The 26,494-nt window shown below is 41.4% G+C and overlaps 3 protein-coding genes across 9 annotated transcripts in view; 1 reads left to right on the forward strand and 2 right to left on the reverse strand.

Moving 5' to 3' along the window:
• Positions 1–3,452, forward strand: part of unc13a (unc-13 homolog A (C. elegans)) — a 46,108-nt gene extending 42,656 nt beyond the window's left edge. Inside the window, exon 43 of the mRNA XM_076087687.1 lies at positions 30–3,452. Coding sequence (XP_075943802.1) covers positions 30–318 — 289 coding nt within the window. The 3' untranslated portion in view covers positions 319–3,452. The remainder of the gene's footprint in view (positions 1–29) is intronic.
• On the reverse strand, positions 1,854–17,695 carry LOC142946281 (unconventional myosin-Va). The gene is made up of 31 exons (XM_076087395.1): positions 17,669–17,695; positions 16,871–16,981; positions 16,601–16,769; positions 15,803–15,947; positions 15,322–15,478; positions 15,077–15,220; positions 14,896–14,977; positions 14,643–14,747; positions 14,386–14,498; positions 14,022–14,290; positions 13,842–13,923; positions 13,091–13,231; positions 12,790–12,921; positions 12,618–12,701; positions 12,410–12,526; positions 12,232–12,329; positions 12,019–12,105; positions 11,224–11,544; positions 10,651–10,807; positions 10,260–10,499; positions 9,940–10,149; positions 9,706–9,796; positions 9,451–9,599; positions 9,152–9,355; positions 6,467–6,544; positions 6,080–6,169; positions 5,757–5,889; positions 5,368–5,665; positions 4,078–4,252; positions 3,902–3,982; positions 1,854–3,816 (listed from the first exon to the last, which is right to left on the reverse strand). Exons 1-31 carry the CDS (start codon positions 17,693–17,695, stop codon positions 3,655–3,657), a joined length of 4,452 nt encoding a protein of 1,483 aa, XP_075943510.1. The 3' UTR covers positions 1,854–3,654.
• A 360-nt stretch (positions 17,696–18,055) lies between these two features.
• mbd3b (methyl-CpG binding domain protein 3b) lies at positions 18,056–26,371 on the reverse strand. 7 transcript variants are annotated; one of them, XM_076087678.1, is made up of 8 exons: positions 24,774–24,957; positions 24,567–24,692; positions 23,452–23,611; positions 22,687–22,824; positions 22,389–22,479; positions 21,477–21,654; positions 20,787–20,939; positions 18,056–19,710 (listed from the first exon to the last, which is right to left on the reverse strand). In XM_076087678.1, exons 1-7 carry the CDS (start codon positions 24,788–24,790, stop codon positions 20,792–20,794), a joined length of 858 nt encoding a protein of 285 aa, XP_075943793.1. In that variant the 5' UTR covers positions 24,791–24,957; the 3' UTR covers positions 18,056–19,710; positions 20,787–20,791. The 7 variants fall into 7 exon arrangements, with proteins under 7 accessions (XP_075943793.1, XP_075943797.1, XP_075943795.1 ...); XM_076087682.1 differs by lacking the exons at positions 24,567–24,692; positions 24,774–24,957 and adding an exon at positions 26,285–26,371; XM_076087680.1 differs by lacking the exon at positions 24,567–24,692 and having other exon boundaries at positions 24,774–24,955.
• Between the last annotated feature and the right edge of the window lie 123 nt (positions 26,372–26,494).

Genomic DNA, 26,494 nt, shown 5'->3' on the forward strand with positions numbered 1-26,494 from the left:
CAAATTGACTGTCTTCTCTTCACTTGCAGCACCCTGAGTAGCGAGGTGGGTCCTGAGTGCTACGAGCTACAGGTGTGTGTGAAGGACTACTGCTTTGCACGGGAGGACCGCACCGTGGGCATGGCGGTCCTGCAGCTGAAGGACATGGCCTCCAAAGGCAGCGTCGCCTGCTGGCTGCCGCTGGGTAAACGCATCCACATGGACGAGACGGGCCTCACCGTCCTGCGCATCCTCTCCCAACGCAACAACGACGACGTGGCCAAGGAGTTCGTCAAGCTCAAGTCGGACCAGCGCTCTGCAGAGGAGGGCCGCAGCTAAGAGACACCACGGAATTTAAAAAAAAGAAAAAAGGACCCATCTGAAGCTCAATCAGACGCCTGTCACCTACTGCCCTGGAGCTCTCCTGAGCCACCGCTAGCCACTGCCCTGCTGATCCAGTGTTGTAAAAGTCAACAGTCACCACACATCCAGTGCTATAAATACATTAATTTCAGTCGAAAGTACACAAATCATCACTCATTTTCTTCTTTATTGTTGCAAATACAATTAGCCATCCTTTGGATGAACAATACATAGAGTTTAATCATGAAGCATATATCTACTTTCCTCGGTCCGTAGAGGTGAGTCATGCCATTTCATACACACACACACACACACACACACACACACCCCTCATTTGACTGGTCAAGGTGAGAAATATCTTGTAGCCTTTAATATTTTTGGCTTCTTCTCGTCCCTTCCCTAGCTTGCACCTGCTCAGAGAAGGGATGGCAAGTGCCAGCAGATAATCACTGAAATATGCCAAGACCAGCCCTAAGCACAACAGGACCAAGTGTCCAACTGACCCATTAGCAACAGCAACAACGGCTGCAAGGCCTCAAACATTCCAGATATTGGGCGGGGGGGGGGGGGAAAGCACTATTTAGTTAAGATAATTTAAATATTTATTTACTGCTCTCTTCCAAATTATATTTATATTTAAATAATTCTATACATCATAATATATGAAAGACATATGTAAAGATATATACAGGATTATTCGATGGACGTGTGGTCTTTGAAAGATTGTCCTCGTCTGTCTTTTTGTCCGTCTACCCTGTAACAGAGCACACTGCCTGACACCCTTAATGCCTTCTGTCTCGTTTACCCTCGTGCGTATGTCTCCTATATAGCGACTGTAAAGAGATTAATCTGATGAAAACACGCCCTCAAGCACTGTGGTTCATCAGAGTATACAGTATGTGTGTGAAGAATGTCCAGGTGTGAATGCATAACCTGCGTATCGAGCACATGTGGAGCTCATAACGTGCGAGTGTGTTTGTAAGTTGTTCTAATGTTGACCTCATGTAGCCGCCCGTGTTGCCTGTTACCTGCAAATCTAATCACAGAAAGCCATCACGAGCAAAGAACATCACGCGGAGGGAGGTGTTCATATTCAGATTTTGTAGGATTTTCAAAGTGTCTTTTACTCCAGGGGATTAAGCGTCCTATATGTCATGTTACTGTAAACATTCCCAACAGCCCTCGACTGGGTGTGTGAGAGGTGCATGATAGGAGAGGAAGAAAAAACTTGACTGCCACTTCCTTTTCTTAAAAAAAAAAAAACAATTTGCCAAATGAAAACCTGCATGTAATTACATCATAAATACCTGAGATCCTATTTTGCAAAAGCAACATGCGTTGAGGAAAAAGTGTTGAGGTGGGACAGCACAGATCTTTAATGATCTAGCACCCACGATCCTGCTGATACCGAGAAGCCAGGCCTCTGCTGCCATTTAAAAGAGGGGCTACAGCTTGGTAGAGATGCAGTGTGAAAATCTGGAAATACAGGGTCTTTAACGCACCCACAATAACACATTTATACTTTATTTTTCAGTAATTGTTTTGTTGAATGACAGGTATTACACATCAAGGCTTCAAATCATTCTACAGCTAAATTCACTTCTTGATTTCATGTGAAACTAAATGTTTTTAATTGATTATTGCCTGTCCAGCATGTCTCTTAATTAGTTATATTTTTATGAATGCCCTTTTAAAAAGCTAAAAAAAGTTTGATTGGTTTATTTATCTATAAGAAGTATGTATGTTTGGAAAACAGAGTCCAAGTTTAATGACGACAGGGTATTTTGCTTGTTTTTTTTCTATTCCTGCCTCTTTTTTTAAGTTCCCCCCAAAAGCACTTGATCGTAAATGAATAATTTAACCGGCCCCCTCTTTTGAACAAGGTGTAAGGACTGAACTCTATGCATCTAATCTATACGAACCTATGTAGATGAGTCGTTTTCGAAGCAGTCTTATAATGTTTACATTGTGGATTATCCTTATATCAGCACAAGTGTTTGTCTGATATGTTGTACATGCTGTCTCTATTGTAATGGGCCAAATATCACAACGGTAGTCGAGCTGATTAGAGACTGAAATTTGTTTGTACAGCTTTTCAATGCTGAGGAAACTAATCTCAAACGGAGAGATTGATTATTGTTGTTGTTGTTGGCCGTTGTAAATAGCTCGGATGTAACAAACACATGTCAGCCTATGTGAGTTGAAGTTTGCTGCTCTTTTGTAGACTTGAATATTTGCTCTGAGTGACTGAGTTGGGGATTATGTGTATTGGTGCCCAATCTGGATATGTAGCTATTATTGAACAATATAGGACGGCCTTGTACACACTGGAGAAGAAGAACAAGGACTTGGTACAAATCTGATCATTTCATGGGTTTAAGAGCCGAATAAAGACACAGAAAACTACCCACCTAAGTTAACTACATCTAAACATGTCTTTCTCTAGTGTGTACACAGTTTTTCTAGTCGAGGGAACATCGGCACAGTCTTTTAATTACAGGTACTCAACTGTCACATAGCTGGAAATGCCACGAAAAAAATCTTTATTTATTGCTGTTGACAATGATACTTCAGTCTCCTCCTTCAGAGGCTCAGTTTGCGTGTTTGGGTGTTGGAATGCACGGGAATGCACACGGAAATGAAGGACAAGGATAAATGTAGAAGCACAATGAAAAGCACACGGACAAAGAGCAGACAGACGTGCATGATCTGTTCTGTCTAGCTGACCGGGCCACACAGACAGACAGACCGCTGCACAGCGACGCCGGTCCTGTACTTCCAGAAAAGGTGCATGATGGGAACAATAAAACAAAAAGAAAAAATGTATTGTGCCAGCACGCAGAATTATTTGATGTTAATTGCCAATTGATGTCTCCTTTTATTTTGATATTTCATTATTGTTTTCTATTTTTCAAATGTTTGTGAATATATAAATATGCATTACTGATGATGTGTAGTGGTACAAAGTACTCGCATGAGGATTTTTTTATACACGAGATGTTTCTAATTTTTTGCGTTTTTTTTATTCTGGTTGTTCTTATTGGGGGTTGAGGTGACTGGGACTGCAGTCTCATTGTGTTTCTGCTTCCAATAAAATATGAAAAGAAAAACACTTTCATCTCATTTCTTGTTCATCAAACTGTACTGAGATATGGCTGGACCTTTGCTGTGCACAGACTAATCCACTGATTGTTGATAGATTCATTAAACACCTTCTGGAAGTTATTTCAAAATGACTAAACGCATTAGGTCTGGGAATCAAATCTGCCAACACAGTAATATATTCACTCTGAACAGACAATGCATCCTGTTCTAGGCTCTGCGGACAAAGGAGATCTTGAGGGAGTCTGGGATGACTAACTGCTCAGCACGGAGGACGGGGGGAGGCAAGTAGGGAAATGTGACTGGAAACACTCGCCTCACATCCATGAGGAGCTGTGGAGGCTGACCGTCAGAACGGCCTTTAAGAAGCCCCTAGAAGAGCAAAGACAGAGACCACTCGCATTAGACACGCTTCTTGTGCACGGGAAGCCCTTGCAGCTGTAAGGCGGTACAGTACCTGGACAGTACGGATGAAATTCAGTGTGACTCTTTCATCGAGGTCGCTGCCGGGAGTGTAGAGGGTCAGAATCTTTACAATCTGTCAAACGAAACAGATCCCAACATAGAGTTATATACACTTCAACTGCACAACAATTTGTTCTTTCTTCAAGCAGGATGCAGATAGAGACCCACCTGCTGGCTGGACAGGGCAGTGCAGGTCTGAACAAGGGCCTTTGCATCCGACTCTGTCTTTTTCCCAGCTTGCAGCAGCTGAACGGCCTGGATGAGGTGCTCCAGTGTGGCCACAGCACCCCCTGTCTGCAGACCTCGGCTCCGCAGCCACTCCTCCAAAAGACTCACATTGTAGCTGAATGAAAATAGTGAGAACGGCTAATTAAGAAATAATCTTAATTATACAATTCTGACTTTCTGTAGGTTGACAGTATGAAATGAACACTGGGATTTTAAAAAGTTTATAGGAAATACTGTCTTATGACATACTATGTTATGACTTTTTCAAAATATTATACGATAACTTTTTAGAATTACTATGCAATGACTTTTTTATGACTTTTTCGACATGCTATACTATAACTTATTTCGACATACTATAAGTTTACTTTTTTTATTACTTTTTTCGACATACTATTATCTGACTATGTATATTTTCAACATACTATTCTATGACTTTCTATATGCTATACTAAGACTTTTTTAAACATACTATACTATGAGCTTTCACAAAGTTGGAAATGCTACAACAAAAATCTTTATGTATTGCTGTTGACAATGATACTTTATTCTCGTCCTTCGGAGGCTCAGTTTGCGTATTTGTATTTTACTTTTCATGACATTTTTCGACATAGTATACGATCACTTTATTAAACATACTATACCATGACTTTTTTCGACATTCTAAACTATGACTTTTATATAACTTTTTTCGACTGTTTTATGTATATTTTCAACATGCTATACTACGACTTTTTTACAACTTTTTTCAACCAATAGACACACCATACTATAGCATTTTGGTATTTACATTATCATGACATTTGTATGACATGCTATATATTATGACGTATTTTAATGACATTTTTAGTACATACTTTTATGACATATTTTGTCATAACAGACTATCACTTTTGTATGACTTTTAATGACATATTACACTATGATATGTTTTTGGATTTAATCACATACTATAATACGATCATTTTCTGACTTTTTATGTTTTTTTGGTACTTCTTCATGAGGCTGTATGCAGGTCATTGAAGAGTGCTCTTTCACTCAGAGAGATGCCATGTGTGTGTGTTTGTGCATTTTGTTGCCTCACTCTCATCACTCTGGAAAGCATCTCATTTTAAGTTAACACAACAGTATAGTATTTATACTTGTTTCCATTATCAACTGTCCAATCAAGGTGAAAATGCAGAAACAAATGTTGCATATATGTTAATTGATTTCTGTGTATATTTCTACCGTATTTGCATGCCACGGCTCCAGCAGCACATGTCTTTCCTCAGCAGGAGGCTGTTAAGAGCGGAGGCAGAGATGAGGTAGATGAGCTGGTTGAAGGCTTGCTCCATCAGTGTTGGGGACAGATCCTGATGGGACAAAGCGGTGTGAAGGGCTCCCAGCTTCCTCAGCACCGCCGCCATAGTCGGAGCATCGCCTCCCACAGTCCTGGGGTCCGAACCCGCTCGCTTTCTGGACATTACCGACTTCCCTGCCGAGCCAGACAGACCTGGGATGGTCTCACTCTCCAACAGAGCAGGGACTGAGGGAGAGAGGGAGCATGAGGTGAGATTAGAGGAGCAGTGGAGGATGGAGCATTAATAGCATCGGTATTGTCTTAGTTATAGTGATACCTATGATGTTTTGCAGATGTTTTTCAGTGATGGAAAGGAGCTGCTGATAGGCCTGGATACAGAGGTCACTCAGGGTGCGGATCAAGTCACTCAGATCAGCGGTCAGTGGAACCACTTCGTCTGAGTCAAGGGTCTAAAAAGCAATCCATCCACTTTAATGCATTGATATCGATGAACTCCCAACTACTACAAAGATTATGTTCTATTAATTCTATTTGTCAGAGACTGTGAGGTCATCAGAGACTGTGTGTGCTAGACGTCTAGAAGTCTGTTTTTGGATTTGATATATAGATGTAAATCATAATAAAACATGTGCGTCCTACCTGTTTTGGGGAGTGCTGGGTCAACAGGTCGTGCAGCAGACAGGCGTTTCTCAGCCACAGAGCTGTCATATCTACATCGTTACTATGTTTCTGCAGGAACAGATGGGATGAGTAAAGGTTATATTGTCACTTGGAGATGAAAAAATATATCCGTGCTATTATGTATATTTGTGTGTGAGAGGTATGTTTGGGCTTTGCTGTCATTTACTTTGTCCTTAGGGGCCAAATTGTTGGACAAAACAATCCGCAACAATCACATGAAAGTGGTTCAAAGTCAGTTGTTGATGCTTCCGTGTAAGTGACAAGCTACCCGACATGATGTGATCTGCCCTTACACATTAAACCTCAACCATATGGCGCACCAAGGAGACTCATAACTCAGGTTACCTTCAGAGCTGCCTTCATAGCAGTGACAGCGGCGCTACAGAGCGAGCGAGCGTGCGCTCGGTCTCCGCTGCAGTCGGCCTGACGAACACACAGGAAGAGCACGCTGGCAGGCAGGCCAGGAGGCAGAGACAGGGCGCTGTCAACACGGATGTCTGGACCACAGACAGAGAGAGCAGCAATGGCAGAGTGAACACGGCCAGGTCATACTTGTCAGCTATAGAAAAGTTAGTTGAAGTTAAAGGTTTATTCTTGTGTGTCATCCTCATCATCCTAAGAGGCAACGCTACAAGTGTGGTCTCAACATCCCACCAACGAGTTTCTAAAGCATTCAAAAGAATCCCCTTAAAACTGTTGTCAGACACGATCATGTCATTCCAGAGAAAAAACATACTTTGTTTATATGAATACTATGTTTGGTGGGTGTTTCCAATGAGCAAGTGAAAATGGCACCATACGTTTAAGGAGTCACTATGATGCAGTCCCACGTATCCACACAAACTCACTATTTTGTAAATCACAATTGTGCACAAGAAAAGCATGGACACTTTTTCGACACAATTAGTTTAGAGTTGAAACTTTCAGTTGATTAATCAATTGACAAAGAAAATATCAATCATTCCCTAGTTCTAGCCTCTAGCCTCCAGTAATGATATCCAATGTTGCTCTATGAAGAACTTTGGCCTGCATGATTGTATGAAAGGTGCTATAGAAATAAAGTTGAGTTGAGTTATAGGCCTACAGAAGTTTCCTTTTAAATATACTGTTTACCAGGTCAAATGTCAAAGGGCTTGTATTCTAGTTTAATGTCAACATGAAACTGTATGCAGGTTTAGAGGACAGAATATCTAGCGGAATACTGGTATTTGTGCTTTCTGCTGTGATGCTTTTTAATGTCTGCTAATAGTGCCATGCCACTGAATAACGAAGTATGTAAGTATCTATAGCCATGATATAAATTACTTTTGTGTGTTTTCTACATAAAAGTTTGAATGCTTCTATGCACTAAGACCTGAATATGGTGTTTGTTTACTGTCTCACCTGTGATGAGGTTCTTGATGAGCTTGGCTTCGTCTCTCTTCCTACATTCCAGTAAACCAGTGACTGCTGCTGGCTTCGTGCGGGATGGACTGGAGGACGTCTCCGGGGTGAAAACTGATGAGCACAAAAACAAACAACTGAAGCAACAGCACCGGCTAAAAACTACAGCGATGTAAGAGAAGATATAATAATTGGAAGGTTTATACTTTATAAAATTGATACTTTAAAAATTGACTACTGTTGGTTTATAAAGCACAGGATGGTTTAAGGCCAAAATACATTTCTGATCTTCTGCAACCTTATGAAACATCCAGACCTCTATTCTATTTTAGCCTGTTTCTATTTTCTATTGTCTTAGATATTTAATGAGTGTTTTTAAATGTATTTCCTTTGCACTTCGTCTCAAAGCTTCTAATGGTTTATGTTTTATGTAAAGCACTTTGAAGTACCTTGTTGCTGAAATATGCGATATAAATAAACTTGCCTTAATATGTTGTACTCAAGTTCGTAAATAACCTGCTGAGTGGAAAAAGTCAGTGGATGGAAGGCATTTTTTATTTATATGAACGTTTGATCCCATTATGATATTTCTCTAATGATAAGTGTTTACTTATCGGCTTTCATGTACATTTTAACATCAATATTTGTGGGAGCAATATACGTTAAGGATCCAAATATAGCTATGTACTGTGATGACAAGAAAAAACACCAAACACTTTATTCTGAAAGTGCATAGCAAACCAAAAGCTCGGAATTCTTCCGATGAGATCTCACCTTGTGTCAGCAGTCGTCTGAGTGAGACTGTGTTTTTAAGCTCCTTCAGCTCTCTCCTCAGTCGGACACACTCGTGTTCTCTGGCCTCTAGCAGTGCCTGCAGTTCCTTCACACACAAACACACTCACATTTAGGATTCGTGGCTTACAGCCAATGCTCTAAACCAAACTGACTTTCAGTAGAAAAAGCTTCAACATTTCATAAAGATTACAAGCAGCCAGAATCCACTGGCTCTTACTTTATAGACTGTGGCGTGATGATGTCAGAGAGAACAGGTGAGTGACTCGGACACATTTAGGAAGGGGCTTTTATGTCAGTGCAGAAACAAAGACCATTAGGACTCATCTACCCATGTCTTTCAATCTATAAATAGTCTTTCCGCAGAATCCTTCATGCACCACAGATAAGATAGCCTTCATAAGCCGATACCTGTTGCTGTGCAGCAGGGGAAGAACCAGAGATAGCTTGACTAAGCTGGCACCTCAGAGCCTCCAGCTCCTCCTCCCTCTGACTGTGCTGGCTACGCAGCTGGCTCTCCAGAAACCTGACACAGACAAGGGGAGACATAACAACAGCATCCCAGAGTTCATCCACTGAATATAAATCACAGCATAGATTTGCAGGGGAAGCAAGTTGACACACTAGTGACCGACTGACTTGTTGGCCACTCGTACAGCGTCGTAAGCGTGTGCCAGGTCCTCTCCTTTCATCTTCACTGCCGGGTCTTTGGCTACGTCCATCATCTCCATCAACTGGTCCTGTCAATGCAAACACGAACACAGACATATTTATTACCTGATGAGATTGTGTTGCAAGTTCAATGCTCAAAAAATGTCTTCGCCACCAAAACTGAGGTTTTGTGACTTTCCTCACCATTGGCGTTTCGATGCCCCACACTGAGACTCTCCTCTCAATGGAGGGAGACGTCACGCTGACCCTGCGGACCTCCTCCGGGGAAGAGAAGGCAGATGAGAAGGGTGACAGTGAGAGTGGGGTGAGAGACTGGGGTGACAGCGGAGTGGGGGAGGAAGGCTCCAAGCTCTGGGTAGAGTCCGTCCTTCTGTGGCCCTTGGTGCGCTGTAGTGAGTGGAAAAAAACCAAGATGGAGTTTCAGACCAAAAATAGTATTTTTCTAAAAGTATTTAAGAGTGCCTGTGGGTGTAGTTAAGAACCTCAGTGAGCAGACTCATCTCCCTGAGGTTGTCGTATCTTTGCTCCAGTCTGGTGAACTCTCTCAGGAGACCCTGATACTTTCTCCTCTCCTCATCCAGCTCCGCCCTCAGAGCTGCACTCGCCTGAGACACAGCCTGGTGCACACACTCTGCACACACACAAGGGAAATACAAAAACACTGAGATGAAGAAGACCAAGGTTTTACCCATGAGGCCCATGAGGCCGTGTGATGCTGCAAAGTGAGAAGAACCTACCTTCTTGTGCTTTTTCTTGTTCAAACAAGCGAGCGGAGAGATCCTCTGTGTCTTTGCAAAAACTGTCCTTTTCTCTCTGCAGGGCTTGCAACTCCTCAAAAATTAGGAGAGAATGAGAATAAACAATTAAAACTCCTGGATATCAAAATGAACTAAGCTTGCAATGGTATTCTACACGGTTAATAATAGCACAGTGTAAAATGTGTCAAGTTATTCTTGGGTCGGTAGACCTACTTGTGTGAGTTGAAGGACCTCCTGGGCAGCCTTCTCCTCAGCTCTCCTTCTTTCCTCCACCTCCTTGTCGCTGATGACGGGGCAGGGCTGAGGCTTCTCCTGTTTCTGGCTCTCTAGTTTCTGTACCGTCGCCCTCAAAGCCTCCAGCTCAGTGTTAGTGGCCTCTCGCTCTGCATGCAGGGTCTCTTTCAAAGCTGCACCCCCCCTGGCCTGGACACACAAACACAACTCTATTGTGTGAATAGATAATAACTTTTTGAAACACACATCTTAGGGCTTATACCAAGACCACATGACAGGATCAAACTCCCTTCACCCACCTCCTGGTCTGCCCTCAACTGCAGCTGCATCAGTTTGACTTCCATGCCCTTGTTGAGCTCTCTGTACTTCTCCACTGAGCGGGCCTCGGTCTTTAGTTTCATCAGCTCTCTCCTGGCAGCCCTGCGGCGTGCGCAGCACTGCATGAACACCACCGCCGCACGTACTCGCCTGTACGTCTGCCTCGCCAGCCACCCACGCACTCTCGCCTGAAGCAACACAGCAGCCCGCTCTGCCACCAACTGAGGAGGCAAAAAAGGGTTTACATTTTTCATCAGTTCAGTCTTATAACTTTACTTTTATGTCACAATTAATTTATCTTCTAAACAGAGCAAAGTAAAAAAAAATTGACTTTTTAAAAGATTTTGAAGCAGGTTATGATAGAATTCTGACCAGTCTGTATCTGCTGCGGGCCAGTGTTCCCCTGGTGAAGGCCTGGATGGTGACGGTGGCCTGTCGGATCATGAGGAACAGCTGTCTGACCACCATCATGCGGTAAGACTTCTGGATTACTAAGGCAGCCTTGGTGTAGCGCAGCGTCAGGGCCAGTCTGCAGCCAAAATGACAGAGACGACATTTAAGTGCAGAATATCCAATTAAAAGTTCAAGGCTATGTCTGGCAATCTTTGAGTTGAAGTTTTCACAAAATATAGAAAAATATCACAGATTATTGCGCACTGTAAAAATCATTGTAGCTCAGCTGAAGTAGTTTAAAACATAAACCTGGCTTCATTATTGGATAAATTACTAATATATTTAACAAATACATAAAAATACAGACAATTAAATTAGATTTCCATCACCAACGGGTCTGTTTCTGTAAAAATCACTTTCCTTTCAAGAAATAAAAGGACACAGTTAGTATAAACTTTAATATAAAGGAAATACATAAATATTGTATTGCAACAACATATTAATTTCTCTCTCGCACACAGACACACAAACATCTTTTTCTATCCTCCTCACCGTCTGGCCAGAGCTCCTCTGCAGTATCTCTGTATGGTGACTGTTGCCCAGCAGGTCCTGGTGTATCTAATCCGTGCCAGCCACCCTCTGACCCGGCTCTGGATGATCACAGCAGCCACACGCAGCCTCTCAGCTCTCAGCCTCTCCAGGAGAGCCACCTGACCGGCCCGGAAAAATACTTTGGTCTTTCCAAAGCAGTACTGGTCTGGGTCTGGGATGAGCTGAGGCAGGGCTTGTCTGCACGAGGCCTGGGCCTGCTCCTGACCCTGGGGACCTCGAAGCAGAAGACGGTACCTGCAGAAGAACTCCTCGTACGTCCATCTGGAAACAAAGAAAGAGAAAAATGCTTGATAGTTCTGTAAAGATTGTTTGTAAATAGATAAGACTTAAGTAAATAGATAAAGACAATTAAATTGGCATTGTTATAAATGATCTATCTCAAACATGTTTTATATCCCTAAAGACATTAAAGTACATTTTATACCATAAGGTCACAAATTGAAACAAATGCTGCCTAAAAGGTAGGAAAAAAATCCTTGTATTTTATACAAGGTACACATAATTAGCAGGTAATGGTCTATCAACCACAAATGGCTGTAGTTATCAAAACTCTGATATAGTCCTCCAAGATTAAGGCACTTTAGGAAAACCAAACTCTGGTCCGTGTGTCTCTCTCATCAACGACTTAGAACAGAAGAAGTGTACCTGCTGATATCCTCTTATATTCTTTACATGTCTTTAAATCTGAGCTCTCGTACTTTACAGAGAGATAGAAGAATGTGGAGTACTCGGTACCTGGATGGAAAACCTGCAGCACTGATGCGAATCGTCTCCAGCACCCCACAGGCTCTCAACTGCTGGACTGTCCTCCTGGGGTCAAACCTAACAAAGCAAGGCTGTTAGGCTGCTCGGTGCACACACACACACACACACACACACAGGCGTCAGGGAAAATGCAAAATCAAATGCATGAACATTTCATTTTGTGAAGACAAAACAAAGACATACATGAAAGCTTCTTTGAGGTCGTTTGGTTTAATACAGCGGACATAGTGAGGAGTGGTGTTGTTCAGAGTGTCCATTAGCATCTGTAAGGACTGACGGAACTGACAGGCACCAAAAACACAGTGTTACAGATAGATTGCTGCACCACAAATGAAGCGAAGTGAAAGTCATAACAGCTCACCTGGAAGCCCACTGTCAGTTTATGCTCTCTGGCGGCTCTTTTCCCTGAACGAACACTTCCATTAGCCACAGAGGAAACATTTCCCTGCTGCTGGAACAATTCAGCCACCAGCTCAGACTGACACACACATGAACGCACACAGAGACAAGTTAGTGGTCCCATAGACACAGAAAAACTAAATGAAACCCAATATGTAACACATACCTACCTGACTTGCTTTGAGGATGTTAATGAGCTCCTCAAAGACTGTATCTCGATTCTTGCCTAAAAAGCCATCGCATTCATATTGCACCTGATGAAAAAAGAGAAAACTGTTAGTAATAATAATAATATCAGAAATACTTTCCTACGGTTTGTGTTTGTTGACCCTCATCGCTCACCGTGTCAGCGAAGTGCAGAACGACGAAGGCGCTGTTGGACATGCGAGGTTTCTGGAAGTGAGGGTGTTTCTTGCTCGTCAGGTGTTGATCATACAGCTTCTGCACCCAGCTCTCATCTGAACCTTTGGGCATCTGATGATAAACACAGACACTGAATGAGATTATCACTACAACCACCGAGTTAAAAAATCCAGTGCTTAAAAAAAACAGCTAACATTTTTTTACGTTTGTGAAGATTGATCCAAAAAGACAGATGAAAATAATAAGACAGAAAAGGGGGATGAGAGAGAGGGAGACTGACCCGACACTCCTCGTCTAAAAGATCAAACAGGCCCAGTTGTCCCTCTAAGAGATTGATGCACTGCTGATTGTCACTGAACTCAATCCTGCTCCAGGCCAGCTCTTCCCGGACGTACTCCTCCTGCTCCAGGTGGAACACGTGCTGCAGAAGAACACAAAATAAAAATAGAAAAGATTGAGTGAAAATGAAAATAAAAAAACACTGCAATGACTCTGAAAAGAGAGTTCAAGGAAGCAGACGACCTGCCTATCCTTAACAAAAAGAAACAGCTTGAAAAGATTGACACAGTGAGGCCATAAACAACAGATCGTCACACTGGGAGGACAGTCTGTGCTGGTTTCCCTCACAACAGAGAGGTCAAGACAGAGAAACACTTCCTACCGCATGTTGTAACAATGAGGAAAACAAACCTTTCTTCCCTAAAATCAAAACAATATAATGTGATTTTGGAAATCTTTTTACCCCCAAATAATTACACCACATTGTAGGAGAGGAAGACTATGCAAAACTACAAACAAGACGGACATTAACAGCGGAAAAAATGATTCAAAATAACATTTGTTGCTGTACAATTTGAAGTATTTTTGTCTTCATTCAATGAAACTCAATTGAACTTTGTGATGACAGACTGCAGTGGTGATTGGGCTGATTCCCTGAAGAGTTTAAGAAGAAGAATCTACTGATTAACTGGTTGTAGTAACACACAGCAGTAGACACAGAGACATGTCTTCCTGTCACATGACTTACTTACCCTGTTGAATTGCTGTTGCAGTTTTTCATTCGCATAATTAATGCAGAACTGCTCAAAACTGTTCCGGTCAAAGGTCTCAAACCTGCTCCGGGAGAGAAGACTCATTAGTCCAACTTTGTAGAAAAACACACTTCAACATTAACTGAACTATAGTAGGCTAAAGCAAAGCTCATCACTCACCCGTAGATGTCTAGTACCCCTATGAAGGATTTGGCCTGTCCCCTCTGTGAACGCAGAGCAGAGTTGAGCCTCTGGACAGTCCAGGTAAACAGCTGGCCATAGATATGTTTGGCCAGTGCATCTCTGGCTTCTACGGCCTGTTGGCCGGACACGGGTTTGACCAGCAGCTCTCCCCCGACAGCCAGTCTGCGATGACACAACCAGTGGGCCATCTGAGGTCCTTCTACTCCTAACAGCTTGGAGAAGACAGCCAGAGGTCGGTCGTCTGCCTGGAGAACAAACATAAAGGCTTCAGATGTACCTGTTGTATGCACTCATAGAGAAAAAAGGAAGAGGTGAGAGGAGACATAAACACATTTCTTACATCAATATAACTCCGGTCAGAACTTCTCCCACTGGCTTGGATGTTGACATTTCCCAGGTGCAGAACAGCTGACAGGATCCTGAAGAGCTCCATCTGCTGGTCAGGCTGCACACCTGCAATTTCAACAAATCCACCAACAATTTTGTGTTATCTTCATAATCAACTGATATGATTCAATTACATAAGCATCTTACCAGAGCCTGAACGGTTGGTTTTGTTACACTCTGTGTGTGTTCGTGGGAATACAAATATCTTACCCAGGATGGTGAAAGCATTGCGCGTGCGCTCCAGGTCCGACAAGTCATCAGTACCAGGAATCTGCATCTCTCCCTGGCTGGTGTAGCGGAAATGCTCAGGTGCATCTGGAGGAAAAACATAAAGCACAGTCACACTGCTATTAACATTATTTACATTATTTACACTATAATACACAAAACGTTAAGGACACAGGGAATGGACATGGTAATATTTGAGATCAAGCTGGTGGGGTCGCCTGTGATTAAGTCTCACCCAGTTTTAGGGTTCTCATTTCAGGCAACTCTCTGGAAGCACACAGCTGGTAGAAGATGTGGTAGTTCCTCTCTGCTGACGCCTTACATGCACAGGAACATAAAGACAATAATCATGAACAGGTGCATAATAAATGAAGGATTCTTATGTGCAAAAGTATCCCTCTGACTAAAGAGCTTACTTGGAAGACAACCCTAGACTTCTCCAGTAGATACGTCCTCATGTTTGCCCCAATGATGTCCCCTTTTCTGCCAAAGCCGATCTCGATGTACTTCCCAAAACGACTACTGTTGTCATTTCGAGTGGTTTTAGCATTCCCAATAGACTGTAGGCAAAAGTACATGTTGTCTGTATCTTTAAAAGAAAACCATCATTGATGGAAAAAACCTTGTTTCTAAGTGATACAACTATTCAACCATCCATCACCTCCATAATTGGGTTGGAAGCCAGAACCCTCTCCTCCACGCTGGTCTGCTGTGATGCTCCTCCAACCACAGCAAAGTATCGCATGGTGAATTTGGCTGAGACCGTTTTCCCCGAGCCAGACTCTCCACTGATGATGATAGACTGGTTTTTCTCCTCCCTATACACACAGTTATACTATCAAAACCCATACAGTGAAGTTATGCGGAGACAGTCAGTGTTGTTGCACTACACCATAAGCAAGAAAGTATAGGAAATATTCTAATTGAAGTATGTTTTACTGTATACAGTTTGAAATGATACACACTCTTACATAATTGTATTTGTCTTATGTTTCTGCATGATTTATGTTGTTTACTTTTGTTATTTTAGACTTTTGTTATTGTTTATAATGTTTACTGAGGTGAGATTCCTCCTGTAAGCCATGAGAGTTTTTTTTAAATCTCACGTGCACAACTGGTTGTCATAGCATTTCACCTCTGACCTGGTCATAGTGCGGTAGGCTTCCTCTGCCACAGAGAAGATGTGGGGTTCCATGTCGGCCATGTCCTGACCGCTATAAGCATCGATCACCTCCTCTCCGTATATGGGGAGCTGGTCATAGGGATTGAAGGCAACTAACACAATACCTGGAGGACGGGAGAGAAAGTCACATCAGCACGAGACTGTGGATATTCATTGGACTTATCTTTCATGAAAAAGGTCATAGAAATGAAATATTATGTAATAGCCATTTCATTTGAATCTGTTTAAAAAAACAAAATCTTTGAGGAGTAAACCATTTGGAATTATACGTGTAATACCTTCACCATTGACAAAGCAAATCTAAATACAACTCAAAATGAAGATGTATTTTTGTCACTCTTAACTAAAGAGAATATAAACACACAACCTTTCTCATTTTAAAGAGATTTAAGGGTTTAAAAAAACAAACATTAATTGTCATGATAAAACTACTCAATTTGAATGTAAACAAAAAAACGAAGTGATTTTTTGTAAAGGGGCAGAGGGACTTTTGGAAAATATGTAATCACATCTTAAACAGGTGGCAGTGAGGGAGTTGCCTCCCTGTCTCAACCTTTGACCTCCTGTAAGATAGTCGACATTATGAGCTGTTATCATACAGACAGAAGCACACAGGAGCTGACTGTTAGTGGCACATTGCCAGCACAAATCCAAAAGACCTTCTATCACTAATGTTGTCCCACTTTTAGTTGGACAGTCGTCTCTCTTTTGGTTAGAATCTCCCTTGTTTGTCTGCTTTTGCCCGTCCGGTGTTTACCACAGTACGTGTAGATGCTGTTGTAGTCCAGGAATCGAACCCGCAGGTTGTGCAAGACTGCAGGTTCATGGAGGAAGCTCAGAGCTGTCAGATCATTTTCCCCCTCCAGGATGGCGGGGTTCCCCAGCGGTGGGAGATCAGAGGGGGACACCACTGGGTATTGGGCCTCCTAGGAGAAGGAAGTTCAGAGTTCTTGTTGCGGGACACTGGAGCTGAGGACAATACTTGAGCATTGATTTTTGGGTAATATAAAGGTAGTGCATGTCTCACCGTTCCATCAGAGAGCTGTAGCAGTAGATGTTTCTCTCCAGGACTGTAGTCCCGAAGGAGCAGGCCTGACACCCAAACTGCATCGGGGTCAGGAATCCACACACTTGCTCCCTAGCAAGGAAGCAGATTTAATTGGAAATTAAAGAGAGAAAGAGATACTGCAGGTTGAACACATTCCCACATGTACTGAGCCCCTTTGGAGTCCAGGAAAGGATATATTTTAACTGCATAATATGCTATTTTCTGTCCCGACACTCTTCAGGTACACGTAACACTTCCTGGCCGCACCCAGACAAGATATTTGTCGCCCATCAGCATAAAAGGCTCCTAAACGGTGTTAAAAATTAACACTGGTCATCCTACTCTAAAGTGCCTGCATAGATTAGTCATTACCTACTTCTAAAATATTAACTTTGCCTATTAATTTGTCCATTTTACAAAGAAATCCACACTTTTATTACAATTCTATAAATTACTGAGCACCAAGTTTACAGACATACAGATAGAAATAGGTTATGGGAGAATTTATCACATAAAATCTCTTCATAACTGACATATTGGCTGAAGAACCCATGCAAAAGGTAGAGGTAATCATTTAGGCATTATCATTTCTTTATTAAACTTTGCATGACTGGGAAAGGCTGACTCACTCATACCAGACATGTCACCATAATTCATACTTAATGACACATAATTCAGTTGAATAATTACTCTTCTTTCTATGACCAAACAGCCGGTCCTGCAGGAGAGAATGATAATCCCATTAAAAACAGAAACACACATTCAAGTCAGTCTTACCTTACTGTATAGCTCCAGTGATGTCATCTTAACTACCTTAAAGCATGCAGATCAACATAATTAAAAAATCAACAGTGGGTTCACATCAACACGTCCCTCTGAAGGAACAGCCTGTATCCTCGACACCTCCGCAGAAGAGCCGCTCTGTGTCCTGGTGACAGTATTTTGCACTTTGTCCGGGCTCACATGAGGACTGTCAAGTTAACTGTTAATCTGTGGGAGGACGCAGTGATTGGATGGAGGGGTTTCTCCATTTGAATGTGCACAGTGTCAATCATCACGGCCAGCCAGGGTGGCCTCTCAAAGACATACTTTTGCAGGATCAAATGTATCTAAACAATATTTTCAGTAGTTTTAAAAGGGAAAAAAAAAGACACACCAGCAGAGTTTATGACATGTGGACTCATTTTAATATGTAATACAATCAAATTCATTTCAGCAATCAGCCTGCTGATATAGAGACGGGATTTTCATGATTTCAGCTGGGTACATGATTCACCATCACACCTCGACAGACGGGGATAAAAAATACAAAAGCATTAATCCTCAGATGATAAATTACATCTAAACTCAATGTTAACTAATTTGCGGCATCACCAATTTTGTGCGTGGGTTTAAGAGGAGGCAGCTTGTGTGTTGTAACATTGACACATTAAAAAGACACAAAAACAGAAAAACGTGGATAGAAACTGTGACAGAAACAAAGCAGAAACAGCTTCAACATCAGAAAGCACCTAAAACGATGACGTTGAGGTTTAAACCCAATACTTTTACAATAGAAAGAGGTTTCAGGTCATTTCTTTCCCATTGTGCTCAGCCCCAACATATAGGGCTGGGCAATACATTGATATCGTGGTACAAGACTAGATATCATCTTAGAATTTATTTATCGTAATATGGTACAAGTGTTGTCTTTTTCTGGTTTTAAAGTTTGCATTACAGTCAAATTATGCAATTTTACAGAATTGCCAGACTGTTCTTTTACCCACTTAGTCAATATATCCACATTACTGATTATTTATCAAAAAGCTCTTTGTTTAAATATTTTGTAAAAGCACCAAGGGTCAACCCTACAATATCGTCGTTGAGGTATTTCATCAAAAATATCTTGATATTCCATGTTCTCCACATCGCCCAGCCCTACCAACGCATACTTTTTACTTTCCTCACGTTGAGTTGCACGACGGCAGCGCCGATATAAATCGCTTACGGTAAAATACCAAGCAGACTTTAGTTACACGCACGTCACACAACCGTCTTCCAAATGACGTGTCTCCTCTTTGGTCAACACTGGACACGACTCACAGGGCGACACAGCGGTCACGAAGTACAATATTTCATTGAAATTACAACAATAAAAACTTGACTGTCCCCTCCCAGTGGGTGAACTACACCGTCTGCATCTGTATCGTCAGCCGGCATGCAGGTTGGCCCCGATGCCGATTTAAATTAGTCCAACTCGGTATAGTTACATCTCAAATGGTTCCACTAGAAAAGACGGTGTTTTGTGTCAGACAACTCGTGTAGTGCATCATAAAATTCAAGACAGAGACATGCCAAAATTACACAACATTCATTTCCAATCTGCCCAAAAAAAAAAGCAAAAAAAAAAAGCACCCAATTTAACTTTTGCCGACATAAAATGTTTGGATTTGACACGAAAAATACAAACCCATTCAAAGCCTTTTAGTAAAAAACACTCTTTTCATCAAACACTAATTTTGACACACTATAGATAAGTTATTTAATATTTTAAAGTTCAAGAAAATATTTAAAATCTCCTAGTCGAAGGTCCACCGAGCTTTAATTTAATTGCCGTTGAAGTCGAGGAGTCCTGTCCAGTGAACGATGATGAACAGACGCATGTGAGACTCCCGAGTGTTTTGGGTTCAAGCGAGGGGAAGACAGCTCTCTACTGGACTGGTGTAAGTTGGGTAACGGGTGAAGTTGGACGCAGATACACGGGGACAGTTCATCAGGGCAGGACTGCTGTGTGGCTCCTACTGTTCATGGTCGTGTGTGTGCAGACGTTGAACAAATCCCTACAAGAGGAGAGGATTGGCAATTAGAAGAAACATTCTCTATTTTATTTTTTGAATAGCTCGGTTGCATCTTATACATTATTATGTAATAATTCATGCAGTAAGTACACAACCCTGCAACGCTCTATGTTAAGGTCCTTGTAATAAGCTTTAGTTATAAGATGCTTATTAACATTATGTGTTTAAAGGGAGGCACTAAAGACTTAGTGTTAATAATAGCATCATAAACATGTGTATTGTTAAGCACTTATAACAACCTTGTTAACAGACTGCTTAAGAACTTTAATAAAAGCTTTATTAGTTCCTTATAATTCTTTATATCATTACAAACAGATTAACTAACTTTTATAATGTCATTGTTTAAAAGCTTTTTTTGTTAGTTTAATAAGGAAATGGCTGTCACATGCGGCCTAAATGAGAACGTTCTATATATATATATATATATATATTAAATTATTAGTCCAATTACAGCATAATTTAACAATGAGGTTAGTTGCGCATTGTAAAAGACATTCTGATAAAAGTGATATAAAATATCACTAAACCCATCAACAAATGAAATAGTGCAATCGTAATATACTTTGTCTTTAGCAATCTACAATTTACCGTTCCTTAATAAGGCATTGTTCTTGGAGAAAGCATTGTTAACTGCTAATAAATGCATAATAAAGTATGTATTAATCTTAATAAAGCAACAAAAAAAGCTTATTAAAAGGTTTATAAAATAGATAATGGGTAAGTGTTCATAAATGCCTTGTAATCTAACAATAAATGTGTTTATGTTGCAATTAACACTTAGTTTCATTAACACAGTATAATGTTATTGGGCATCGTGTAAGGGCGTTATTACCTATTAACTAACGCTTATTACAAGGACCTGAATATAAAACATTACCCAAAGCTCATGATATGCCTTTGAGATTCAGCAAGCTACGAATGTTTGCAAATTTCCTTTAAACGACATTAATTTCATGAGTTGCTTGGTTTTCTGTGAGGGCCACAGGTGGGATAGAAGGTCATACATCGTCTATCGTCTAAATAATTTGCTCATGAGCCTAAATTGCCCCTTTACCAACCTGTGCTATACACTCTCCATATCTTCACTGCTGTTGCCTTCGTCTTTCAGAGCCTCTCCCTCGCCGGCGGCCTCCTCGACGTGAGCCAACATGTCCGCCATCAGAGCCTCCTCCAGCCTTTTCCTCACGCTGTACACCAGCTCCTCCTGTTTCCTACACACAAACACAACAGGAAGCGGTTACAGTTGGCAGTTGCAGCTGCCTATAGAAGCCAGTGAATCAGCACAGAACAGATGGTGTGTGCTTAAAAAGAGCAGGGGTCACTTGTTATGGACCGCTGAACAGACTCGGTCAACTTTTGGGGAAATCAAAGACGACAAAAAGTCAAAAAGAAATGTTTACGGTCAATTCCAATTTGGAAGATTTCTCCATTATGTCTTTGCGACTCGTTATTGTGCTTCAGCATTTAAAATAGAAGCCAATATTTCATGAACTGGTAAATCGTATAACATATGCCATTATTCACCCTGGCTGAGTAGTTATTTCTTATCTTTAAACACACTGAAGGATATCGGAAGATTTGTAACAACTTTTTTTCAACTGCCACACATGCGGATACATTTTGCTCAAAGCCAGAAAGTTCAGAAAAAAGTTCAAACAACAAACAGGAACAGCATGTTGGATCTGACTAGATATTGGCTCCAGCAATGAATTATCAGGATCTAACACTGTAAAAGAAAAAACAATCACCTGATGTCCTCATCGGTGACGATGAAGGCCTTGCACAGCGGCTGTGTAGTGTTGAGCCAGACTCCTGGGTTCTTCTCCACAGCAGCAGACAGTTGGCCAGTGATGGGAGCGGCGCTGGTGTGCAGAGCGCTCGCAATAGCCGACAGGAGAGTCTTGTCTGAGCAGCCTGGACCGACACCTGAAGGAGCAAACGGGTGGCGAGAAGACATTTGGAAGGAACATCACAACTGTTACTCCTTTGTTATAGTCATCTAGTGTTTTTTGTTCTTCATAAAAACACACAACTCAAATGATTAGGAAATAAAAGATTGCAGTTTTATTGATTAACAAAATCATGTCATCGGTAGTTTTAATGATGCATTATAAGCTGCTTAGAAGTATTTTAAACAGGTCATAATTCATCTCTAATATCCATTTATGTTGTTGTGAAAACATCTCCTTCAACCAACTACGTTTATTTAAGTTTTTCACCAAAACTACATTTTACGAGATTGCAAGTGAACGCATCATGATAACCTTATAATTCACCTTTGCCCGATAGTCATATTCACAGAACAGAGCCTGAACGCATCACGATGTAACTGAATGACAGCGCTGCTGCCATCGTTAAAAGCTCTTCTGTCAATTTCAACACAGGTTTAATATTCACAGTGTAACATTATCAGGGATCGGCGAACAGAAAGCATTAACGCCGATCTCCTGATCGCATATTTTTGCTGAATATCGACCGACAACAATCGTCAGTAAAACTTTATTTCAGACCACGATGGTTAAACTGTGTAATTTATCCGCGGTTCAGATGCGTGCCGAACCGCGAAGGGGGATCCGTAGGAATCAACAACGGTCCCTTATACCACAATAACCTGTTGTTTATTTTGTCTGAAGAATCGGTGACTAACTTGTGTACATTACCTTGCAGGCCTTTCGGTAGTTCCATTGTTTTCACCAGCTCCTCTGCAATGTCATAAGCATTGAGACCACCGAGTTTCTTCTCCCAAAAAAGCTGTTGACAAGAAAAAGAAAGAAACCAAGAGAGTAATATTAACTGCAGGCAGTTTTGAAACTTAAATGAAAATATTCTGCTGCTTCGAGTAAAACAAATACATCAACGTGTTCAACTTCAAGTCTGTCCACTTTCAAAGTAGCACATTTCTTCTGCATGAGATTATCATGCGTTTGCGATATGTTTGGGATGATGTTGACCGTTCACCTGTCTGGGCTGGTCGACAGCTTTCTGAGGATCCGTCTTCACTTTGTTGTTTGGGTGGTTGGTAACCTTGGTCACAGGCTGCTTAAAGATGGAGGCCGTCTGTCTGACGGGGAGCGACGTGTTCAAGTCAGGTTTGCCCTTCAACATATCAAACACAGCGCGAGGGGGGATGAGTGGCCAGGAGATCGTAAAAGAGACAGAATGTGACGTGTTTTTCCACAAAACTGTTGATTACAACCACACAAGAAGACACGTATCTCATATATCTCATACAGCTTTTAGAGGCCGAACCCTAAGTCAGTGTTCAAACTAGTTAACTCATCTGAGACTCCAGGTCCATGAGAAAAAGTGATTATTTCGAGATTTTTTTTTGAAAAAGCTAGTTTAATACTATTTCTTCTCTCCAGCTCTGATGTGGTTAAAATAAGACATCAGTTGAGCAGTTTCTGTCTTATTTAACTTACATGGCCAAATGTAAATAAACATGTCATGTCTATACTAGTGAAAGCTTGACAAGTAACATAAAATGTTGTTCTCACATATGTTCTTATCTTATAGGTTTTTGTCATGTATGATCTTTTGCTGTGTTATCTTGAAGCATATTGAGTCTACGCCTGTCATACGAAATGTGCTTTATAAATAAACTTGACTACATGACGTTTATGTGAGGGTGTTTCACTGGCAGTGATCTCTTGAGGCTTCAACTTGCTACACTTTGTGTCCAGGTCACCATTAGTTGTGTTCGTCAGTGTCCAGTTGTCTCACCTTATTCTGGTTGTTGTTATCATAGCGCAGTCTCTGGCGGTTCTTGTTCAGCTTGCTCATCAGCATCTTCCCCGTGCGGAAATCGAAGGAGCTGAGGTCCATCTGGTTCCCAAGATAACGGGCCAGCTGAGGCTTGCTCCGAAACTTCTTCCCAGATGGACTGTGGCAGGGAAGGCAGAAGACATAAGAAACCACTCTACTCATATCATCTCTTACAAAAATAGACAAAAAAAAAAGTGTCCAAGACAAGAGACGACGGCAGGGAAACAAAAAAACTTCAAAAACACAGAAAAAGTACAAAACAAGTATCACAACATGCAACAAGTCAAATGCAAACAGAAGCAGAGCACATTCAAATGAGCAACGGCACTGAAAATCACATTACTGTGTGAAATGGATCTTTGCTGACTACCTTAACCCTTGTTATCTATTACAAGCTGCACACAATATAGTGTGAAGAGCAGATAGGACAATATATATATAAAAACACATTCAACAACATTGTTCATAAAGCATTCAAATGAACCTCCAAGAACCAGTGAGCACAATGTCAACATGGCAAAAACTAACACTTGTAGCTCCATTTGTGGGAGCAAACACTATTATAAGCCTGAGCGATGACCAACAAAAAGGACCGACTGTGGGTGTAGTAAACTCATGCAAATGTATCTTACATCACAGTTAAACACCAGTATATGAGTGGACGGTTAGCCTACCACAAGCTATACAACCGACCCGCCTCCCCCCTCTCTTGCCTCTGTTCCTCATCTTGCTCTTCTCCTCTGCTAAATGAAAACAAAATCTGGCGTTTGTTGGTTCACTTCAAATGGGGAATGAAAGAGTATTAACTGAGATGACACTGAGTTAGATTCATTAAACAGGCCTCGCCAGGCGTGAGCTGCTACTGCTACTAGCCCGCACGGTTGGACAAACTCTTATCTCAACTCTTGTGAGAGGAGCTGGCCTTGTTACCAGCCTTGTTACCCCCCCTCCCATACCCATCTCAAACTTTATACCGCCCCCCTCCCTCTTTATCACAACCCTGTCTGTTTCCGTCCGCAAACTCGGTGTCTTGTGCACCTGTAAGTTTTGCAAGCCCTCGGTTCGTTTAGTACCTAAAATAATAGACATCGCTTTTTCCAGCTGACAAACCCGACTTTCTGGTCACTTCTTCCATTTTCCAGCCCTTGGGGAGAGCAGTGCAATCCCACCTTTTCTTCTCCATTTCCCACGCGAGTAGCCTATAAATCCACTAAAAAGTTACTTCGCATAAACAGATTAGATTTCAGGATTATTATTTTTTTTGGCCTATCGCTTCTTACGCTTTTGTTTCGACCATATTACAACATGCGTCCTCTGTAATGGGATCTCCCTGCTAACAACGTATCGTCTCTTTGTCGTCGCGCAGATCACTCCGCCGCAGAACCGCGGCCACATCACTACCTGCCTGTCTAGGCCGGGGGCACGAGGGCTACATCCGCAAGGAAAACATAGGACGACGCGGCTGCAGAGGACGAGACAGGAAGTTAGCGCGACTGTGTCACGGAATAAATTTACCGACAGTGAGAGCGATATAACTTTGCCCGGTTTGATGTTAAGTCTCAAAAAGCCCCAGTTAAGCCCTAAACGTTATAGTCAATTCAGAAAACTAGTTTTAAAAGTGTATTCAAAGAAGTCCAGATTAAATAATTTTTTCTACATTATGTTATTGTTTCTTAGTACTGTATTTTCTCAATCTAAATGTGAATTGCCTCATTAGATTAAGGGAATATAACACATTAGTGTCCAGCAACTACTATACAAAATAAAATATTTTCGAAAAGTGAATAGTTAAAAACTGCACTGTATTCTACATGAATTCATTGAATGTGTGATGATGTAACTTCATTATTGACCAATGGGGGGAATATTTTTGACAAAATAAACTTTTACTTAAGGTGCACTTTCAGAATTTTGTCTCACTCCATATTTATTTCAAATATTCAAGCATGTCTTTGAATATAGTTATAATTTTGTTACTTGAGTAAAACTTTTTTTATTAATTTAACCATTCCAAAAACCGGATCTATCAAAATACGTTTTTGACCGTTAGTCTTTTATTTCGAAATGTTTTACCGGAAGTGTTATTTTCTAGCTTGATGGTGGTAGCCAGCTACACCAGTTAACCTATGGGAAACAACAATTAAGCTACTGCTACAAATAGACCGTAAACAGTAATCATGTAGATACACAGTGAAAACAATGATGGACGCCGCTGAATAATAACATCGACTAGATATATAACAAAATAGCGTCCTTCACTTGTAGCTTTCTCAGTAACTGAAAATGAAAGTTTCATGTTAGCTACGTGAAATAGGAGAAGCCCTTTTCACCACGACAATGTCTACCGTTGTCATTCAGACTTGAAGCCGGCTTTTATGAATGAACAAAGTAGATCTTAACGATTAAACGCAGACACCATTTTAAAAGCATATCATGCATCTATGGAGGCTTTGTGCATGTAACGATGCAGAGAAGAAAACAAAATGTGATTCTCTTTGTGAGATTAAAATCGTATCTCGACATTAGTCGACGCAGCGTACCGACTCCGTGGTTCATTTCAACATTAGCTGCAAATATCAGGACAGTTTAATCATAGTACAATGACCGACATCCTAGCTTAAGACCACAGCATTTCTATTTCCAAATGCGAGACCACTGAGGTCATCTGGCGTATCGATGATAAACATACTTTCAAATATATTACGAGAACGACATACAGCGTAAAAAAACGCTACAATAACAATTAATACAGTTGTTGTGGGTTTCATTGCCCTTCAGATGATGTACTTACTCGTTTTTATCCATCTTGAAGACACTATCGTTTTCTCCCTCTCGCTATGTTAAATCCCTTCTCTCCCCTCTCCTCTCCTCTTTCAGTCCCCTCCCCCTTCGATGGGAGAAATGAAAGACATTATCCACGCAAATTTCGCAGTCTGGCAGATAAAATGAGTATCGTGTCTGGGGCGAACCTGGCGTATTCTCTGCGTGCAATTGGGCCCAT

This window comes from Anarhichas minor, unplaced genomic scaffold (assembly GCF_050575085.1).
Source record: "Anarhichas minor isolate MPS153535 unplaced genomic scaffold, ASM5057508v1 ptg000010l, whole genome shotgun sequence".
NCBI classification, from domain to species: Eukaryota; Metazoa; Chordata; class Actinopteri; order Perciformes; family Anarhichadidae; genus Anarhichas; species Anarhichas minor.

Excerpts from the sequence above, each read along its gene's own strand:
- mbd3b (XM_076087678.1), bottom strand. Across the intron at positions 23,612-24,566 it reads AGCGATGTCTATTATTTTAG|TCCATCTGGGAAGAAGTTTC; the intron begins GTACTAAACGAA and ends TCCCTGCCACAG. Across the intron at positions 21,655-22,388 it reads ACTACCGAAAGGCCTGCAAG|GTGTCGGTCCAGGCTGCTCA; the intron begins GTAATGTACACA and ends TTGCTCCTTCAG.
- LOC142946281 (XM_076087395.1), bottom strand. The coding sequence starts at position 17,695 with ATGACATCACTGGAGCTATACAGTAAG. Across the intron at positions 11,545-12,018 it reads GCTGCAGGTTTTCCATCCAG|ATGGACGTACGAGGAGTTCT; the intron begins GTACCGAGTACT and ends CTTTGTTTCCAG. Across the intron at positions 10,150-10,259 it reads AGTTGAGGGCAGACCAGGAG|GCCAGGGGGGGTGCAGCTTT; the intron begins GTGGGTGAAGGG and ends TTGTGTGTCCAG.